A 16,827-nucleotide genomic window follows, 5' to 3' on the forward strand; every position below is an offset into this window, starting at 1 on the left:
TCGGGGACCCATGAGCCAACAGCGTCGTCAACGTTTTAAAGGCGGCAGGGGATGGAAAGAAAAAATAAACCATAAATCTGTTGGTAAAAAATCCAAAAAAGAAACATTTTCGTTCTGAGAGGATGACATGCGGGACCCATGAGGCAGCAGCATCCTCAGCGTTTATTGTTCATAGAGGTTGACATGTGGGACCCGTGAGCCAGCAGCGTCCTCAACGTTTTAAAGGCTGCACGTGATCGAAAGAAAAATAAGCCAAAAATCGTTTGGTCAACAAAATCCAAGAAAATAAACATTTACCGTTCTGAGAGGATGACATGCGGGACCCATGAGGCAGCAGCATCCTCAACGATTCCAAGGCGGCAGGGGAAATATCCAGAAATTAATTAGGGGTTCAAAATAAATCCATCAAAGGAAACTTTTATTGTTCATAGAGGATGACATGTGGGACCGACCTGCCAACAGCGTCCTCATCGTTTCAGAGGGGGCAGGAGATCAAAAGAAAAAGGCAAATAGCCAGAAATTAGGGGTAAAAAATAAATCCAAGAAAGGAAACTTTTATTGTTCGTAGAGGATGACATGCGGGACCCATGAGCCAGCAGCTTACTCAACGTTTCAATGGCGGCATGAGATCGAAAGAAAAAGGCAAGTGACAAAATATCAGGAGCCAAAGATAATCCAAGAAAAGAAACTTTATTGTACGTAGAGGATGACATGCGGGTCCCATTTAGCAGCAGCGGTCTCAACGTTTCAAATGCGGCTTGAGATCAAAAGAAAAAGAAAGTTGATAGTACATAGAGGATGACATGCGGGTCCCATGAGTCAGCAGCTTACCCAACGTTTCCAAGGCGGAAGGGGATCAAAAGAAAAAGGAAATAGCCAAAAATCAGAGGGTGAAAAAAAAAATAAAGAAAATAAACTTTTATAGCACATAGAGGATGACATGCGGGTCCCATGAGCCAGCAGGTTCCTCAACGTTTCAATAGTGGCATGAGATCGAAAGAAAAAGGCAAGTGACCAAATATGAGGAGCCAAAAATAATTCAAGAAAAGAAAGTTTTATAGTACATAGAGGATGACATGCGGGTCCCATTTAGCAGCAGCGGTATCACCGTTTGAGAGGCGGCAGGGGTTCAAAAGAAAAAAGAAATTGCCAAAAATCAGAGGGTGAAAAAAAACCAAGAAAATGAACTTTTATAGTACATAGAGGATGACATGCGGGTCCCATGAGCCTGCAGGTTCCTCAACGTTTCAAACGTGGCATGAGATCGAAAGAAAAAGGCAAGTGCCCAAATATGAGGTGCCAAAAAAAAAACTCCAAGAAAAGAAAGTTGATTGCTCATAGAGGATGACATGCGGGTCCCATTTAGCTGCAGCGGTCTCACTGTTTGAGAGGCGGCAGGGGATCGAAAGAAAAAGGCAAGTGAACGAATATGAGGTGCCAAAAATAATCCAAGAAAAGAAAGTTTTATAGTACATAGAGGATGACATGCGGGTCCCATTTAGCAGCAGCGGTATCACCGTTTGAGAGGCGGCAGGGGATCAAAAGAAAAAAGAAATTGCCAAAAATCAGAGGGTGAAAAAAAACCAAGAAAATGAACTTTTATAGTACATAGAGGATGACATGCGGGTCCCATGAGCCTGCAGGTTCCTCAACGTTTCAAACGTGGCATGAGATCGAAAGAAAAAGGCAAGTGAAAAAATATCAGGAGCCAAAAATAATTCAAGAAAAGAAAGTTTTATAGTACATAGAGGATGACATGCGGGTCCCATTTAGCAGCAGCAGTATCACCGTTTGAGAGGCGGCAGGGGATCGAAAGAAAAAGGCAAGTGAAAAAATATGAGGAGCCAAAAATAATTCAAGAAAAGAAATAGTACATAGAGGATGACATGCGGGTCCCATTTAGCAGCAGCGGTATCACCGTTTGAGAGGCGGCAGGGGATCGAAAGAAAAAGGTAAGTGACCAAATATGAGGTGCCAAAAATAATTCAAGAAAAGAAAGTTTTATAGTACATAGAGGATGACATGCGGGTCCCAGTTAGCAGCAGCGGTATCACCGTTTGAGAGGCGGCAGGGGATCGAAAGAAAAAGGCAAGTGACCAAATTTGAGGTGCCAAAAATAACTCCAAGAAAAGAAAGTTGATTGCACATAGAGGATGACATGCGGGTCCCATTTAGCAGCAGCGGTCTCAACGTTTCCAAGGCGGCAAGGGATCAAAAGAAAAAGGAAGTAGCCAGAAATCAGGGGGTCAAAAAAATCCAAGAATAGAAAGAATTTTGGTTCATAGAGGATGACATGCGGGACCCATGATCCTGCATCGTAAACGGCTCGATCGGAGAACGTTGAACGAGATGGCGCGATCTAGAAAAAAAACAATGCCAGAGAGGCTGCCATCTGGGCCCTACATCCCTCGGCGGTGCGGATTTGCGTTGACTCGGCCGGCGAACCCGAGATTTCGAGATGCACCACGTCCCGGGCCACCATACGCGACGTTTTGGCCGCTTTCGTCGGGCTAGGTGGCCTCAAAAACGAGAAAAAAAAGTTTTGACATGCACCACGGAGGGACCCAAAATCGTCGGCCATGGTACACCAGCAACCACGGCGCGACTTCAACTTCGTCGGCCATGGCAACTTTTCTTGTAGTGATAAAAAGTTTTTGTTAATTGCTAATTTTGAGTATGTGAATTTCTCCTTTCATTATTTATTGGCTTGAAAACTTGGGATGTTACAAACCCTTCCCCCTTACAAAAGATCTCGTCCCGAGATCTTAAAGAAAACTAGGTACTAAAGAGATCTGGGTACTCAGTCTTCATGAAGTCTTCTCTCTCCCAAGTGGCTTCTTCTTGTATGGTTACTCCATTGGATCTTCAGAAACTTGATACTCCGGGTGTGGGTGGTTCTGAAAGCTTCTTCTAAGATGCGAATAGGCACTTCGCGATAGGTCAAGTCTGAATTGATATCCACTGCTCGGTGATCGATGTTCTTGAAAACCTCGGTCTTTTCTGGCACTTCTAAGCATTTCCGGAGTAGTGAGATGTGAAACACATTGTGTACCGCTGACATTTCTTCGGGTAATTCTAGTTGATAAGACACTTCTCCTCGGCGACTCAGGACTTTGAAGGGTCCAACATATCGGGGTGCAATCTTTCCTCTAAGCTGGAATCTCTGCATTCCTTTAAGGGGTGATACCTTGAGATACACAAAATCTCCGATCTCGAAGGTCATCTCTCGGTGTCGATTGTCAGCGTAGCTCTTCTGTCTTGATTGTGCAGTCTTGAGGTACTCGCGAATCTTGTCCACCTTTTCTTCAGCTTCTCGGAGAATATCTGGTCCAAACACGTGGCTCTCTCCGACTTCCGACCAATTCAGAGGGGTACGACACTTCCTTCCGTACAATGCTTCAAAGGGGGCCATTTGCAAGCTGGCTTGATAGCTGTTGTTGTACGAAAATTCTGCGTAAGGCAAACAGTCTTCCCACTTGGATCCATACTCTAGCACACATGCTCTCAACATATCCTCAAGTATCTGATTGACTCTTTCAGTCCGTCCATCAGTCTGCGGGTGATACGTTGTGCTGAAATTCAGCCGGGTTCCTAGTCCTTCATGTACTTTCTGCCAGAATCTTGAGGTGAATTGGGATCCTCTATCTGACACGATTGACTTTGGGGTTCCGTGCAGGCTGACTATCCGTGAGATATACAACTCAGCTAGCTTTGGTCCTTGGTAGGTGGTCTTGACGGGGATGAAATGTGCAACCTTGGTCAATCTATCGACCACTACCCAGATAGAATCATTTCCTTTACTAGATTTGGGCAATCCGGTGATGAAGTCCATTCCTACCGAATCCCACTTCCATTCGGGAATCTGCAGGGGTTGCAGCAATCCTGGGGGTCGTTGATGTTCTGCCTTGACTCGTTGACAGATATCACACTTGGCGATGTAGCTTCCGATTTCTCTCTTCATTCCATGCCACCAAAACTATTCCTTCAAGTCTTGGTACGTCTTGGTACCTCCGGGATGAATGGAGTAAAGGGTGTCATGGGCTTCCTTCAGGATAACTTGCTTCAACTCCGAATCTGACGGCACACACAGGCGTCCGTTGTACCAAAGTACTCCTTCTTCATCTTCGGTGAATCCCGGTGCCTTTCCTGCAGCCATTTGGCTCTTGATTCCGTCGATACTAGCATTCCCCTTCTGGGCTTCTTTGATCTGACTAATCAAGGTAGGTTGGAGTTCAATGCTGGCTAGGAATCCTTCGCTAACTAGCTCCATTCTAAACTGCTCAAAGTCTTAATGCAAACTAGGTTGCTCTTCTGCGATCATGGAGTTTAACTGACACGGCAGTCTACTCAGGGCATCTGCTACCACATTGGCCTTGCCGGGGTGGTAGTGAATTTCCATATCGTAATCCTTGATTTACTCTAACCATCTTCTTTGCCTCATATTCAGCTCCTTCTGGGTGAAGATATACTTCAAGCTCTTGTGATCCGAATAGATCTCGCATCGATTACCCATGAGGTAATGACGCCAAACTTTCAGGGCTAACACCACTGCTGCAAGTTCTAGATCGTGGGTGGGGTAATTCTGCTCATGTTTCTATACTCCTATACAGTGTACCAATTTTGAAATTTGAATTTGCGCTCCATTCTCTCTCTTTGATCTACCGTTAGATTCATACAGGAACAAATCCAATGGCCAGGATCTCCAGGATTCGCGACCGACCAGCGCGCGTTCTCTCAATTTGTATTTCGTGCGCGCCTGATTAGAAGCACCTAGAATCTCGATAAAAAAAACAATCTCTAGCAGCTTCCAGTTCCACCGCTCGCCCTCCATCTCTTCCGTGCTCTTTCCCTTGCTCCTACCCATCCCTCCGTGTGACTAAAAAATCCCACCACAAGCGATTCGTCCGTTCGTCACTAAGTTGCTTCCAATCCAATCGACCTGCTTCCAAACCAATCGGCGGGACTTCACATTTTCGCCGCCGCTGCCGCCGCCAGCACCGCTCCCTGACATCTGCCGTGCGCGCGCTCTCCACCAGCCGCGGCAAGCGCTCACCCAGCTCGCCGCTTGCTCACGCTTTGAGCCGACTCGGCCGTCCGTGGTCGCGCTCTCCACCAGCCGCGGCAAGCGCTCGCCCAGCTCCCCGCTTGCTCACGCCTCGAGCCGACTCGGCCGTCCGTGGTCGCGCTCTCCACCAGACGCGGCAAGCGCTCGCCCAGCTCGCCGCTTGCTCAGGCTTCGAGCCTCCTACCGTCTGGACTCGGCCGTCCGTGGTCGTCTATTTCTCTGGTGCTACCGCTACTGCTGGCCTAAAATTTCAGCTCCTCTCGGTTTGTGGGTTGCAACTGCTACTGCAGCCGCGCCATATCAGTACATCCCAACAACGCATTTGATACATCATCATCGACCCAAGACACTTCCATTTTGAACAGGTAATATGCTATTTCTGAAAGGATGAAGTTACAGGCTATCCGCTATTATGCCCACCAAGTGTTTGTGTTTGTGTCTACGAATCATTTTGATTTTTTTTCTCTGTCCATTCTAATTTCTAATGGACCGGTATATACGTGTTATGACTAATTTAAAAAACTTTGGTGATTTTATACATTCAATTGAACCATTTTGTATGGATGGTGGATGATTTTCCACTGTGAAATGACATTGAGAAATAATGGAGTTATGACAATTATTTTTCTGTTGAATATTTAGAGGGTACTTGAGCTTCGTGCGTTTGTATAGGCGCATGTTTTCTATACTAATGCGGCGCCTTAGTGGAATCATGTACGGATATTTATCTAGAAAGGGAAATGGGGATAATTCAGATAATATACAGCGAGATCTACCAAAAATACAAATATGGAACCTTTTCAAGATATTGTAAATGCGGCTGACTCGTGGGTATCATCAAATGCAAAGCAAGATATCTCTTTAAGCTTGGTGTGTTTTAAGCCATCTTTAAGGTTGGGTTATGATAATATGTTTTTCTAAAACTATTTGGGGTGAATTTAAGCTTCGTGTGTCTTACAACCACATATTTTCCATACTTCTGCTAATAATATGACTATCATGCTACATTTTTTAAATATGTAACGCCTAATTGGAATCGTGTATTGACAGTTATCTACAGATGAAATGAAGGGAAATTCAGCTAATCATATAACAAGATACACTAAAATACAAGAATCCCGAAGTCCATTTCAAGATATTACAAATTCGGCTGACTTGCGGATATCGTCAAATGGTAAACAAGGTATATCCTTGATATTTGCAATCACCAGTTCGAAAAAATATTGTTCACTGTGAACTTTGTGATCATCAGCAAAGCTTTATTGTTTGTAGATCTTCTGGTTAATGAAACTAAACGCCCAGTATATCCATCTGGTGTATCCATACAATCAAGTAATCCTTCAGATGGACATAAAGGTATTATAGGAAGAACTGCTTCTGAGCGCAAGCGTTATCGTGACCGGGAAAGATACGTGACGATGACTCCAGAACAGCGCGATGCCTACTTGCAAAGGAACCGTGAATACAAACGAAGAAGGAAGAATCATGATGCATTTAGCTATGGTGTGCAATCTGCAGTTAGCCAAATTAATAAAATCACCCATGGCAACATGCACGCACCAGCTCTCGCCAACAGTTGCGATAAAGGTATGTATCTATCAATACAGTTGAAAATCCATCTTATCTATTAAATACAAATTTACACGACTTGATTATCCATACAGTCCAGAATAAATGGATATTAAAAGGGTCAATGGCAATATGTTTATTTTCAAGACATGCAGTCAGATGATAAAATGTTTATATACCACAATGCAAGAGATCTATTTATTTGTATCTTTTTCTAACTTTTTTTCTTTCTAATATTGTTGATGCAGTTGGACTCTTAAACATGTTCACATCAGATCCATCTGCCATATCTACCTCATGTACTAAATTAACAAGCACCGCTCATAAGCGAATGTCGACCTTTCTGGAAAGGGGCAGTGAATACAAGAGAATGAGAGTGTCTAATGCAGCAGGTTGCAGTACTACCCTACAAGAAACAAATGATTATGTTTGTGCGTCAGCAGGTATTGGCCAATGTAAGTGGACAAACACATATATGGACATGATGAGCAAGCTCGGCGGAAAAAGATCGTCTGATGAAGCATCTTGCAGTTCCACACACAAAGATAATGGTAACTTACATGATCAGTACAATACTCGAAAAATGCGAGTATGTGCTGCAGTCCAAGACCATGAAGACCATGACAGTATGATCTATGTCCCAAATGGTCCTTTTCATGCTATAGAAGGTAATGAAGTTTTTAAGTTGTATACCATCTATTTCTGTATGCATGTGGAGTAGTGCATTTTATCCATCCACACTTTTCTCTCCTAAATATTCGTTTTTACTAATGATAAAAAATGATTCATGGTTGGTTCTGGGCAAGTAGAAGGTTTGATCGAGGAAGATTATGAAGACGATGAGAGTTGTATATTAAGTGGGCAAGGTAAATATTAACATTGAGTTGTCAATAAAAGAAAAATACAAATTAACATCATCATTCTCACACGTTTTCTTACTTTTTTTGAACATTTGACAGGTTTTGATTATTCATCATATCGAGACATAAATCATGAAATTTGTGAAAAACAAGTTGATTCGGGCAATCATATCTATCAAAATATACCAAGTTCCCATCATGTTTTGCAGCCAGTACCTAACTGTGCACATTGCGGTGCAAAAAGGTTCCAGTATGAGAAACCGACATTTTGTTGCATGGGTGGCAAGGTCAAGATAGTGACTCCATGTGTTCCTGATGAAGTGCGCAGACTATATGCAAGTCAAGATCCAGATGCGAAATACTTTCAAGATAGTATACGGTACTTCAATTCTCACTTTTCTTTTACCTCTCTTGGTGTTATCTTGGACCAACGATACTGCAATAAAAGGTCCGGAGTTTACACTTTTCGTGCCCAAGGTCAAATTTATCATGGACTTGACCAATTGGTTCCGGTAGAAGGTGGCCCCAAACATCTACAATTATATTTCTATGACACTGATGCTGATTTGCAACATAGATTTCGTTATTCTCCTAATCTTGATAGAGTTCTCATCAGGAAATGGGCCCGCATACTGGAATCTAACCCTTATGCTCAAGTATTTCGAAGCCTTGGTTCAGTGTCAAACCTTGATGAGTATCGAATTGAGCTTAACACAGACATTTCACTAGATCAGCGAGTATATAATGCACCTGCTGCATCACAAGTAGCAGCAATCTGGGTAGAGGGAAATAATCCTCATGGTCACTTCGATAGGAGTATAATGGTATATGGCAAATCAGACAATCCACAATACATAAAAGCGTACCATGGTTGTTATGACCCGCTTTCGTACCCACTTTTTTTTCCAAGAGGGGAAGTTGGCTGGAACTTAAATATTGCTAAAAAGAGAGCAAATGCTATTGCTAGAAACGAGGAAGATGACCTCGATGGAGATGGTAGGTTGTGTCATATATTCATGTAATAATCGCTTATACTATATTCTAAATTATATTTATCTAACGAAAAATATTTTTTTATTGTAGGGTTAGATTGTAACTCTGGCTCTTTTGTTTCGCCGAGGGAATATTATTGCTTCAAACTGCAAGTTCGAGCCCGAGAATTCAATATCTTACTTTTTGGAAAGCGGCTGACTCAACAGTACATTGTTGATATGTACATCAAGATTGAATCCATAAGATTGGCATTCTACTTAAAACCAGCAAACCAGAATCTTATAAGAGCAGATTTGTATCAAGGGCTGGTTGACAGTGTTATTGCTGGTGAGACACGTGCATGCATGATTGGGAAGCGCATAGTGCTCCCCGCTTCTTTCATTGGTGGTCCACGGGATATGCGTAGAAGATATCTGAACGCCATGGCTTTGGTTCAACGGTTTGGAAAGCCCGATTTATTTCTTACCATGACATGCAATCCAAGCTGGGAAGAGATAGCAAAAGAACTTGCACCAGGTCAAACACCACAAGACCGCCCAGACTTGGTAGCACGAGTCTTCAGGGCAAAATTAGAAGATCTTAAAAATCTTATATTTAAGAAGAAATTCTTTGGTGAAGTTGCTGCCCACGTGCATGTAATTGAATTTCAGAAAAGAGGACTACCTCATGCTCATTTCTTGATAATTCTGAAGTCAGATTACAAAATAAATAACCCGGATCAGTATGATCAGATTATATCAGCTGAAATTCCCGACAAAGATAAGTATCCTGTGCTGCATGATTTAGTTATCAAACACATGATGCATGGACCATGTGGTGTTCTCAATTGTAAAAATTCCTGCATGCAGAATGGAGAATGTAAATATCATTATCCCCGGGAATTCTCAGAGGTTACATTGCAAGGGAAGGACTCATATCCAATCTATAGACGCCGTGATAATGGTTGTCAAGTGCGCATCAGAGGAGCTGTTTTGGATAATAGATGGGTTGTGCCATATAATCCATACCTACTTATGCGATATAATTGTCATATCAATATTGAAGTTTGTTCTAGCATCAAGGCTGTTAAGTATTTATTCAAGTATATCTATAAAGGTCATGACCGTGCCTCTTTTATTGTGGAAGCCGCAGGAGATAAAGTTGTTAATGAAATTCGGGATTATAGAGATGCCAGGTTTATATCACCCCCAGAAGCGGTATGGAGGATTTATTCTTTCAATCTCAGTGAGATGTCTCCTCCTGTGCTACAATTACAAGTCCATTTGCCAAATATGCATATTGTGCGTTATAAAGATTCTGAGAGTTTGGAGAATGTTATTAGCTCAGAACCATCTTCAAAAACAATGCTCACGGAGTATTTTCGGATGAACTCTATTGATAGTTATGCTAGAAATTTCTTATATAAGGAGTTTCCTGAATTTTATATATGGAAAAAGAACAAGACGTGGAGGCGTCGGACAAAAAGAATTCAAATAGGAAGACTTGTGGCTGCTCACCCTGCAGAAGGAGAGCGCTATTACCTAAGAATATTGCTAAACCATGTGAGGGGTGCTACATCTTTTGTTGATCTACGTACTGTTGAAGGTGTTGTTTTCTCCACATTTAGAGAAGCTGCTGAGAGAAGGGGTCTCATTGAAAAGGATGATAGCATTTCTGATAGTCTTACTGAAGCTGCAACATTTCAAATGCCTTATGCACTTAGAAGGCTTTTTGCTACAGTTTTGGCATTCTGTGAGGTAACGAATGTTCGTGCATTATGGGACAAGCACTTTGAAGCCATGTCTGAAGATTTTCGTATGGAAGGTATAGGAAATGAGGCAATTGAACAAATGGTGCTCAAAGATATCGGAGATCTGCTATATTCGATGGGGAAGGACATCATGACTTTTGATCTTCCAGATTTATTGAATACTGGTGATTTGAAAAACTTAGGGCGGAGAGAACTAGCTGAAGAGATATCTGTTGCAGTTGATAAAGAAGATTTGGAGTTGCAGGCAACATTAAACGATGAACAAAGGCTTGCTTTTGATGAAATACTAGATCATGTTTTACACAACAAGAGCAAGGTCTTTTTCATCGATGGTCCAGGTGGTACAGGAAAGACGTATCTTTATAAAGCTTTATTGGCTAAGGTGCGTTCCTTAGGTCTAATAGCAATTGCAACAGCAACATCTGGTATTGCAGCTTCTATATTGCCTGGTGGTAGGACTGCCCATTCTAGATTTAAAATACCAATAAGTATTCAAGAAGATACTGTTTGCAACTTCAGTAAACAGAGTGGGACAGCAGAATTACTTCGCCGGGCATCTTTAATAATTTGGGACGAAGTCACCATGACAAAGCGACAAGCTGTTGAGGCACTTGATAGATCCTTACAAGATATTACTGGTTGTAGATCACAATTTGGAGGAAAGGTAATAGTGTTTGGAGGAGATTTCAGACAAGTCCTTCCTGTAGTGAGGCGTGGCACTAGGGCACAAATTGTTAATGCTTGTCTTAAAAAATCGTATCTATGGAAAGATATAAAACAAATAAAATTACATCGCAACATGAGAGCACAATCTGATCCATGGTTCTCTGACTTTCTCTTGAGAATTGGAAATGGTACCGAAGAATCAATTGGTGAAGATTATGTGCGCCTACCTGAAGATATAGTTATTGGTTACACTGATGCAGATGCATCGGTTAGTAAGTTAGTCAACGATATCTTCCCTGGACTTGACCAGTATGGAAGATTTCCATCCTATATAAGTGCCCGTGCCATTATTTCCACTAAGAATGAATATGTGGATGAAATAAATACGCTGCTAATAAATCGATTTCCTGGGGAAGAAAAGGTCTACTACAGTTTTGATTCAGCAGTGGATGATACACAGAATCACTACCAACCCGAATTCCTGAACTCTCTAACACCTAATGGCTTGCCTCCACATGTTCTCAAGTTGAAGATCAACTGCCCAGTAATCTTGCTTCGAAATTTGGATCCGTCTAATGGATTATGCAATGGCACAAGACTTATTATTAAGGCATTTCAAGATAATTCTATTGATGCAGAAATTATTGGAGGACAACATGCTGGAAAGCGCGTATTCCTTCCAAGAATTCCTTTATACCCATCTGAAGATGATGTCTTCCCCTTTAAATTTAAAAGAAAACAATTTCCAATTCGTCTTAGTTTTGCTATGACAATTAATAAAGCTCAGGGCCAAACCATTCCAAATGTTGGCATCTTCCTTCCCGAGAATGTGTTTTCTCATGGTCAGTTATATGTTGCTTTGTCAAGAGGGATATCAAGGCAAACAACAAGAATACTTGCCAAGCCAAACAAGGATATTGACTCATCAGGCAAAAGTACCAAAAATATTGTCTATAAGGAGGTATTGATGGTACGATAAATTTGAATTATGAATCAGTGCCTTTTGTTTCATGTATGATACCACTTTGCATTCAGGCCTAATACATAGGTATGTTGATCACTGGCTACTATTTTATATATGTTAAAAATATGTTTTTCAATCATGCAGCTAAAAGCGATGCTCTTTTTCCTTTTTCAGGAAGTAGCATGTTTTTTTGGCAGCACTATAGTCCCGTTGCATGCAAAACCATGGCGCAACTACAGGTACTTCTTTGTTTTCTTCAATATAGTACTGGAACATGGTTCTTCATACTCTCTAGATTAATGTTATGATGATTTTTTTTACTAAGGAGAGAGATATATATTTTGTAGATTTAAAAGATGATCCTTGTTCTTTTATGACTAGAGTGGATTATTTGATTTATGAATCTTGAGTGTGATTAACTAATTTTGTTGTAATTTTAGATGCTTGTAGGTTCTTACAAAAACTATGCTGAAGGTTGCGTTCTGTTTGGTATTGTATAAGATGTCATTTAATACTCCGTCTCATAGAAGAAAGCATTTTGTATTAATAAATGAATTTCTCATGTCTTAAACTTTCTTTTGCAGGGGAATTTGGAACCATGTGCATGTTCTGAACGCGAATAACCTAAAGTGAAGGCCTATGATAGCCCTGTGTGTCCATGTTTCCGATCTTCACTTCTTTTTGAGGAACACCAAATTTAGTTCAGATCCTATGAAACATGAAGTGATGTACTTATGAATCAGCTTTGTTAAGACAATATGGATATCAGCTCAACTAACAGCTTTTTATAAGCATACTAAGTTAAAACGTTGTCGTCATATTTGGCGCAACATATGATAGACGCTGTCAATGTATCCCGTAATATTTTCACACAATATTTCATTAGTTTGTAACTATGTGTATTTTTTTGAGTTCTAAAAGTCCCATGTATTTTTGTTATGTTGCCTTGTTTGGTTGGGGACGTGCAAAGCACGTGCTCTTTACTAGTGTTGCTTCAGTTGCCTAGACAGATATGAGATCACCTTGCCTTCTTGCATCAGCACACATCCAAAACCAATCTTGGAAGCGTCACAGTACACGTCAAATGGCTTGGTGATGTCCGGCATGATCAAAATTGGGGCTGTGGTTAACTTTGTCTTGAGCTTCTGAAAGCTCTCTTCACATTTGTCAGTCCATTCGAACTTCTTGTCCTTCTTCAACAGTTGAGTCATTGGTCTTGCTATGCTTGAGAATCCCTCAACAAATCTACGGTAGTATCCGGCTAATCCGAGGAAAGCACGGACTTCAGTCTGAGTGGTTGGGGCTGTCCATTCTGCAACGGTCTTGATCTTTGCGGGGTCAACGGCAATTCCTCCTGCAGACAATATGTGTCCCAGGAATCCTACTTCCTTCAACCAAAACTCACACTTGCTGAACTTGGCATACAACTTGTGCTGTCTAAGGGTTTCTAGGATGATCTCCAGGTGTTGCTCATGTTCCTCCTCGGACTTGGAGTAGATTAGGATGTCATCGATGAAAACAACAACAAACTTGTCCAGGAAGTTCATGAAGATCTTATTCATGAGGTTCATGAAGTAAGCGGGGGCATTGGTCAATCCAAATGACATGACGTTGTACTCATACAACCCATATCTGGTGGTGAATGCAGTCTTGGGGATATCCGTTGCACGGATCTTCAGCTGATGATAACCTGTCCTAAGATCAATCTTAGAGAATACGGTGGCACCGGTCAACTGGTCAAACAGGTCTTCTATCTTTGGCAAGGGATATTTGTTCTTGATGGTGACATCGTTAAGCTTGCGGTAATCCGTACATATACGGTTGGCACCGTCCTTCTTATCCACAAACAAAACTGGCGATCTCCAGGGTGATGCACTTGGTTGAATCAAACCTTTGGCTAGCATATCATCCAGTTGCTTCTTCAGCTCCACTAGCTCTGCCGGGTGATACGTCTCAAACGTATCTATAATTTCTTATGTTCCATGCTACTTTTATGATGATACTCACATGTTTTATACACATTATATGTCATTATTATGCATTTTCCGGCACCAACCTATTGACGAGATGCCGAAGAGCCAGTTGCTATTTTCTGCTGTTTTTGGTTTCAGAAATCCTAGTAAGGAAATATTCTCGGAATTGGACGAAATCAACGCCCAGGGGCCTATTTGTCCACGAAGCTTCCAGAAGTCCGAAGAGGAGACGAAGTGGGGCCACGAGGTGGCCACACAACAGGGCGGCGCGGCCCAGGTGCTGGCCGCGCGGCCCTAGCGTGTGGGCCCCTCGTGACGCCCCCTGACCTACCCTTCCGCCTACTTAAAGCCTCCGTCGCGAAACCCCCAGTACCGAGAGCCACGATACGGAAAACCTTCCAGAGACGCAGCCGCCGCCAATCCCATCTCGGGGGATTCAGGAGATCGCCTCCGGCACCCTGCCGGAGAGGGGAATCATCTCCCGGAGGACTCTTCATCGCCATGATCGCCTCCGGATTGATGTGTGAGTAGTTCACCCCTGGACCATGGGTCCATAGCAGTAGCTAGTTGGTCGTCTTCTCCTAATTGTGCTATCATGCTCGATCTTGTGAGCTGCCTATCATGATCAAGATCGTTTCTTTGTAATCCTACATGTTGTGTTTGTTGGGATCCGATGGATATTGAATACTATGTCAAGTTGATTATCAATCTATCATATATGTTGTTTATATTCTTGCATGCTCTCTGTTGCTAGTAGAGGCTCTGGCCAAGTTGATACTTGTGACTCCAAGAGGGAGTATTTATGCTCGATAGTGGGTTCATGCCTCCATTAAATCTGGGACAAAGGATGAGAAAGTTCTAAGGTTGTGGATGTGCTGTTGCCACTAGGGATAAAACATCGATGCTTTGTCTAAGGATATTTGTGTTGATTACATTACGCACCATACTTAATGCAATTGTCTGTTGCTTGCAACTTAATACCGGAAGGGGTTCGGATGATAACCTGAAAGTGGACTTTTTAGGCATAGATGCATGCTGGATGGCGGTCTATGTACTTTGTCGTAATGCCCTGATTAAATCTCATAGTACTCATCATGATATATGTATGTGCATTGTTATGCCTTCATTATTTGTCAATTGCCCAACTGTAATTTGTTCACCCAACATGCTATTTATCTTATGGGAGAGACACCGCTAGTGAACTGTGGACCCCGGTCTATTCTTTACATCTGAAATACAATCTAGTGCAATACTTGTTCTTTACTGTTCTTCGCAAACAATCATCTTCCACACAATACGGTTAATCCTTTGTTCACAGCAAGCCGGTGAGATTGACAACCTCACTGTTACGTTGGGGCAAAGTACTTTGGTTGTGTTGTGCAGGTTCCACGTTGGCGCCGGAATCCCTGGTGTTGCGCCGCACTATACTTCGCCGCCATCAACCTTCAACGTGCTTCTTGGCTCCTCCTGGTTCGATAAACCTTGGTTTCTTTCTGAGGGAAAACTTGCTACTGTCTGCATCACACCTTCCTCTTGGGGTTCCCAACGGACGTGTGTCAATTGCACGCATCAAGCTCTTTTTCTGGCACCGTTGCCGGGGAGATCAAGACACGCTGCAAGGGGAGTCTCCACTTCCAATCTCTTTACTTTGTTTTTGTCTTGCTTTATTTTATTTACTACTTTGTTTGCTGCACTTAAACAAAACACACAAAAAATTAGTTGCTAGCTTTACTTTATTTACTGTCTTGCTCTCCATATTAAAAACACAAAAAAATTAGTTACTTGCATTTACTTTATTTAGTTTGCTTTATTTACTACTGTTAAAATGAATACCCCTGAAAATACTAAGTTGTGTGACTTCACAAACACTAATAATAATGATTTCCTATGCACACCTATTGCTCCACCTGCTACTACAGCAGAATTCTTTGAAATTAAACCTGCTTTACTGAATCTTGTTATGAGAAAGCAATTTTCTAGTGTTAGTTCTGATGATGCTGCTGCCCATCTTAATAATTTTGTTGAATTATGTGAAATGCAAAAGTATAAGGATGTAGATGGTGATATTATAAAATTTAAATTGTTTCCTTTCTCATTAAGAGGAAGAGCTAAAGATTGGTTGCTATCTCTACCTAAGAATAGTATTGATTCATGGACTAAATGTAAGGATGCTTTTATTGGTAGATATTATCCTCCCGCTAAAATTATATCTTTGAGAAGTAGCATAATGAATTTTAAGCAATTAGATAATGAACATGTTGCTCAAGCATGGGAGAGAATGAAATCTTTGGTAAAGAATTGCCCAACCCATGGACTGACTACTTGGATGATCATCCAAACTTTCTATGCAGGACTGAATTTTTCTTCACGGAACCTATTGGATTCAGCTGCTGGAGGTACCTTTATGTCCATCACTTTGGGGGCGGCGACAAAGCTTCTTGATGATATGATGATAAATTACTCTGAATGACACACGGAAAGAGCTCCACAAGGTAAGAAGGTAAATTCTGTTGAAGAAACCTCCTCCTTGAGTGATAAGATTGATGTGATTATGTCTATGCTTGTGAATGGTAGATCTAATGTTGATCCAAATAATGTTCCTTTAGCTTCATTGGTTGCTCAAGAAGAAAATGCTGATGTGAATTTCATTAAAAATAATAATTTCAACAACAATGCTTATAGGAACAATTCTGGTAGCAACTATAGGCCATATATTTCTGCTAATGGTAATGGTTATGGTAATTCTTATGGGAATTCTTACAACAATAATAGGAGTGTACCCCCTGGTCTTGAATCCATGCTTAAAGAATTTATTAGTACACAAACTGCTTTTAACAAATCTGTTGAGGAAAAGCTTGATAAAATTGATATTCTTGCTTCTAAGGTTGATAGACTTGCCTCTGATGTTGATCTTTTAAAACTGAAAGTTATGCCTAATAAGGTCATTGATAATAAGATTGCTACTACAGCAAATGCCATCCAAGTTA

At 41.5% G+C, this 16,827-nt stretch overlaps 2 protein-coding genes across 2 annotated transcripts; both read left to right on the forward strand.

Annotated features, from left to right (window-relative positions):
* The first annotated feature begins 4,956 nt into the window (after window positions 1-4,956).
* On the forward strand, window positions 4,957-8,089 carry LOC139829947 (uncharacterized). Its single transcript, XM_071825449.1, has 7 exons — window positions 4,957-5,430; window positions 6,116-6,248; window positions 6,338-6,652; window positions 6,883-7,302; window positions 7,444-7,500; window positions 7,594-7,814; window positions 8,072-8,089. The coding sequence occupies exons 2-7, from the start codon at window positions 6,131-6,133 to the stop codon at window positions 8,087-8,089; spliced, it is 1,149 nt and encodes a 382-aa protein (XP_071681550.1). The 5' UTR covers window positions 4,957-5,430; window positions 6,116-6,130.
* On the forward strand, window positions 7,892-12,841 carry LOC127328806 (uncharacterized). The gene is made up of 4 exons (XM_051355378.2): window positions 7,892-8,490; window positions 8,578-11,951; window positions 12,042-12,106; window positions 12,452-12,841. Exons 1-2 carry the CDS (start codon window positions 8,316-8,318, stop codon window positions 11,880-11,882), a joined length of 3,480 nt encoding a protein of 1,159 aa, XP_051211338.2. The 5' UTR covers window positions 7,892-8,315; the 3' UTR covers window positions 11,883-11,951; window positions 12,042-12,106; window positions 12,452-12,841.
* The last annotated feature ends 3,986 nt before the right edge of the window (window positions 12,842-16,827 follow it).

This window comes from Lolium perenne, chromosome 2 (assembly GCF_019359855.2).
Source record: "Lolium perenne isolate Kyuss_39 chromosome 2, Kyuss_2.0, whole genome shotgun sequence".
NCBI lineage: Eukaryota > Viridiplantae > Streptophyta > Magnoliopsida > Poales > Poaceae > Lolium > Lolium perenne.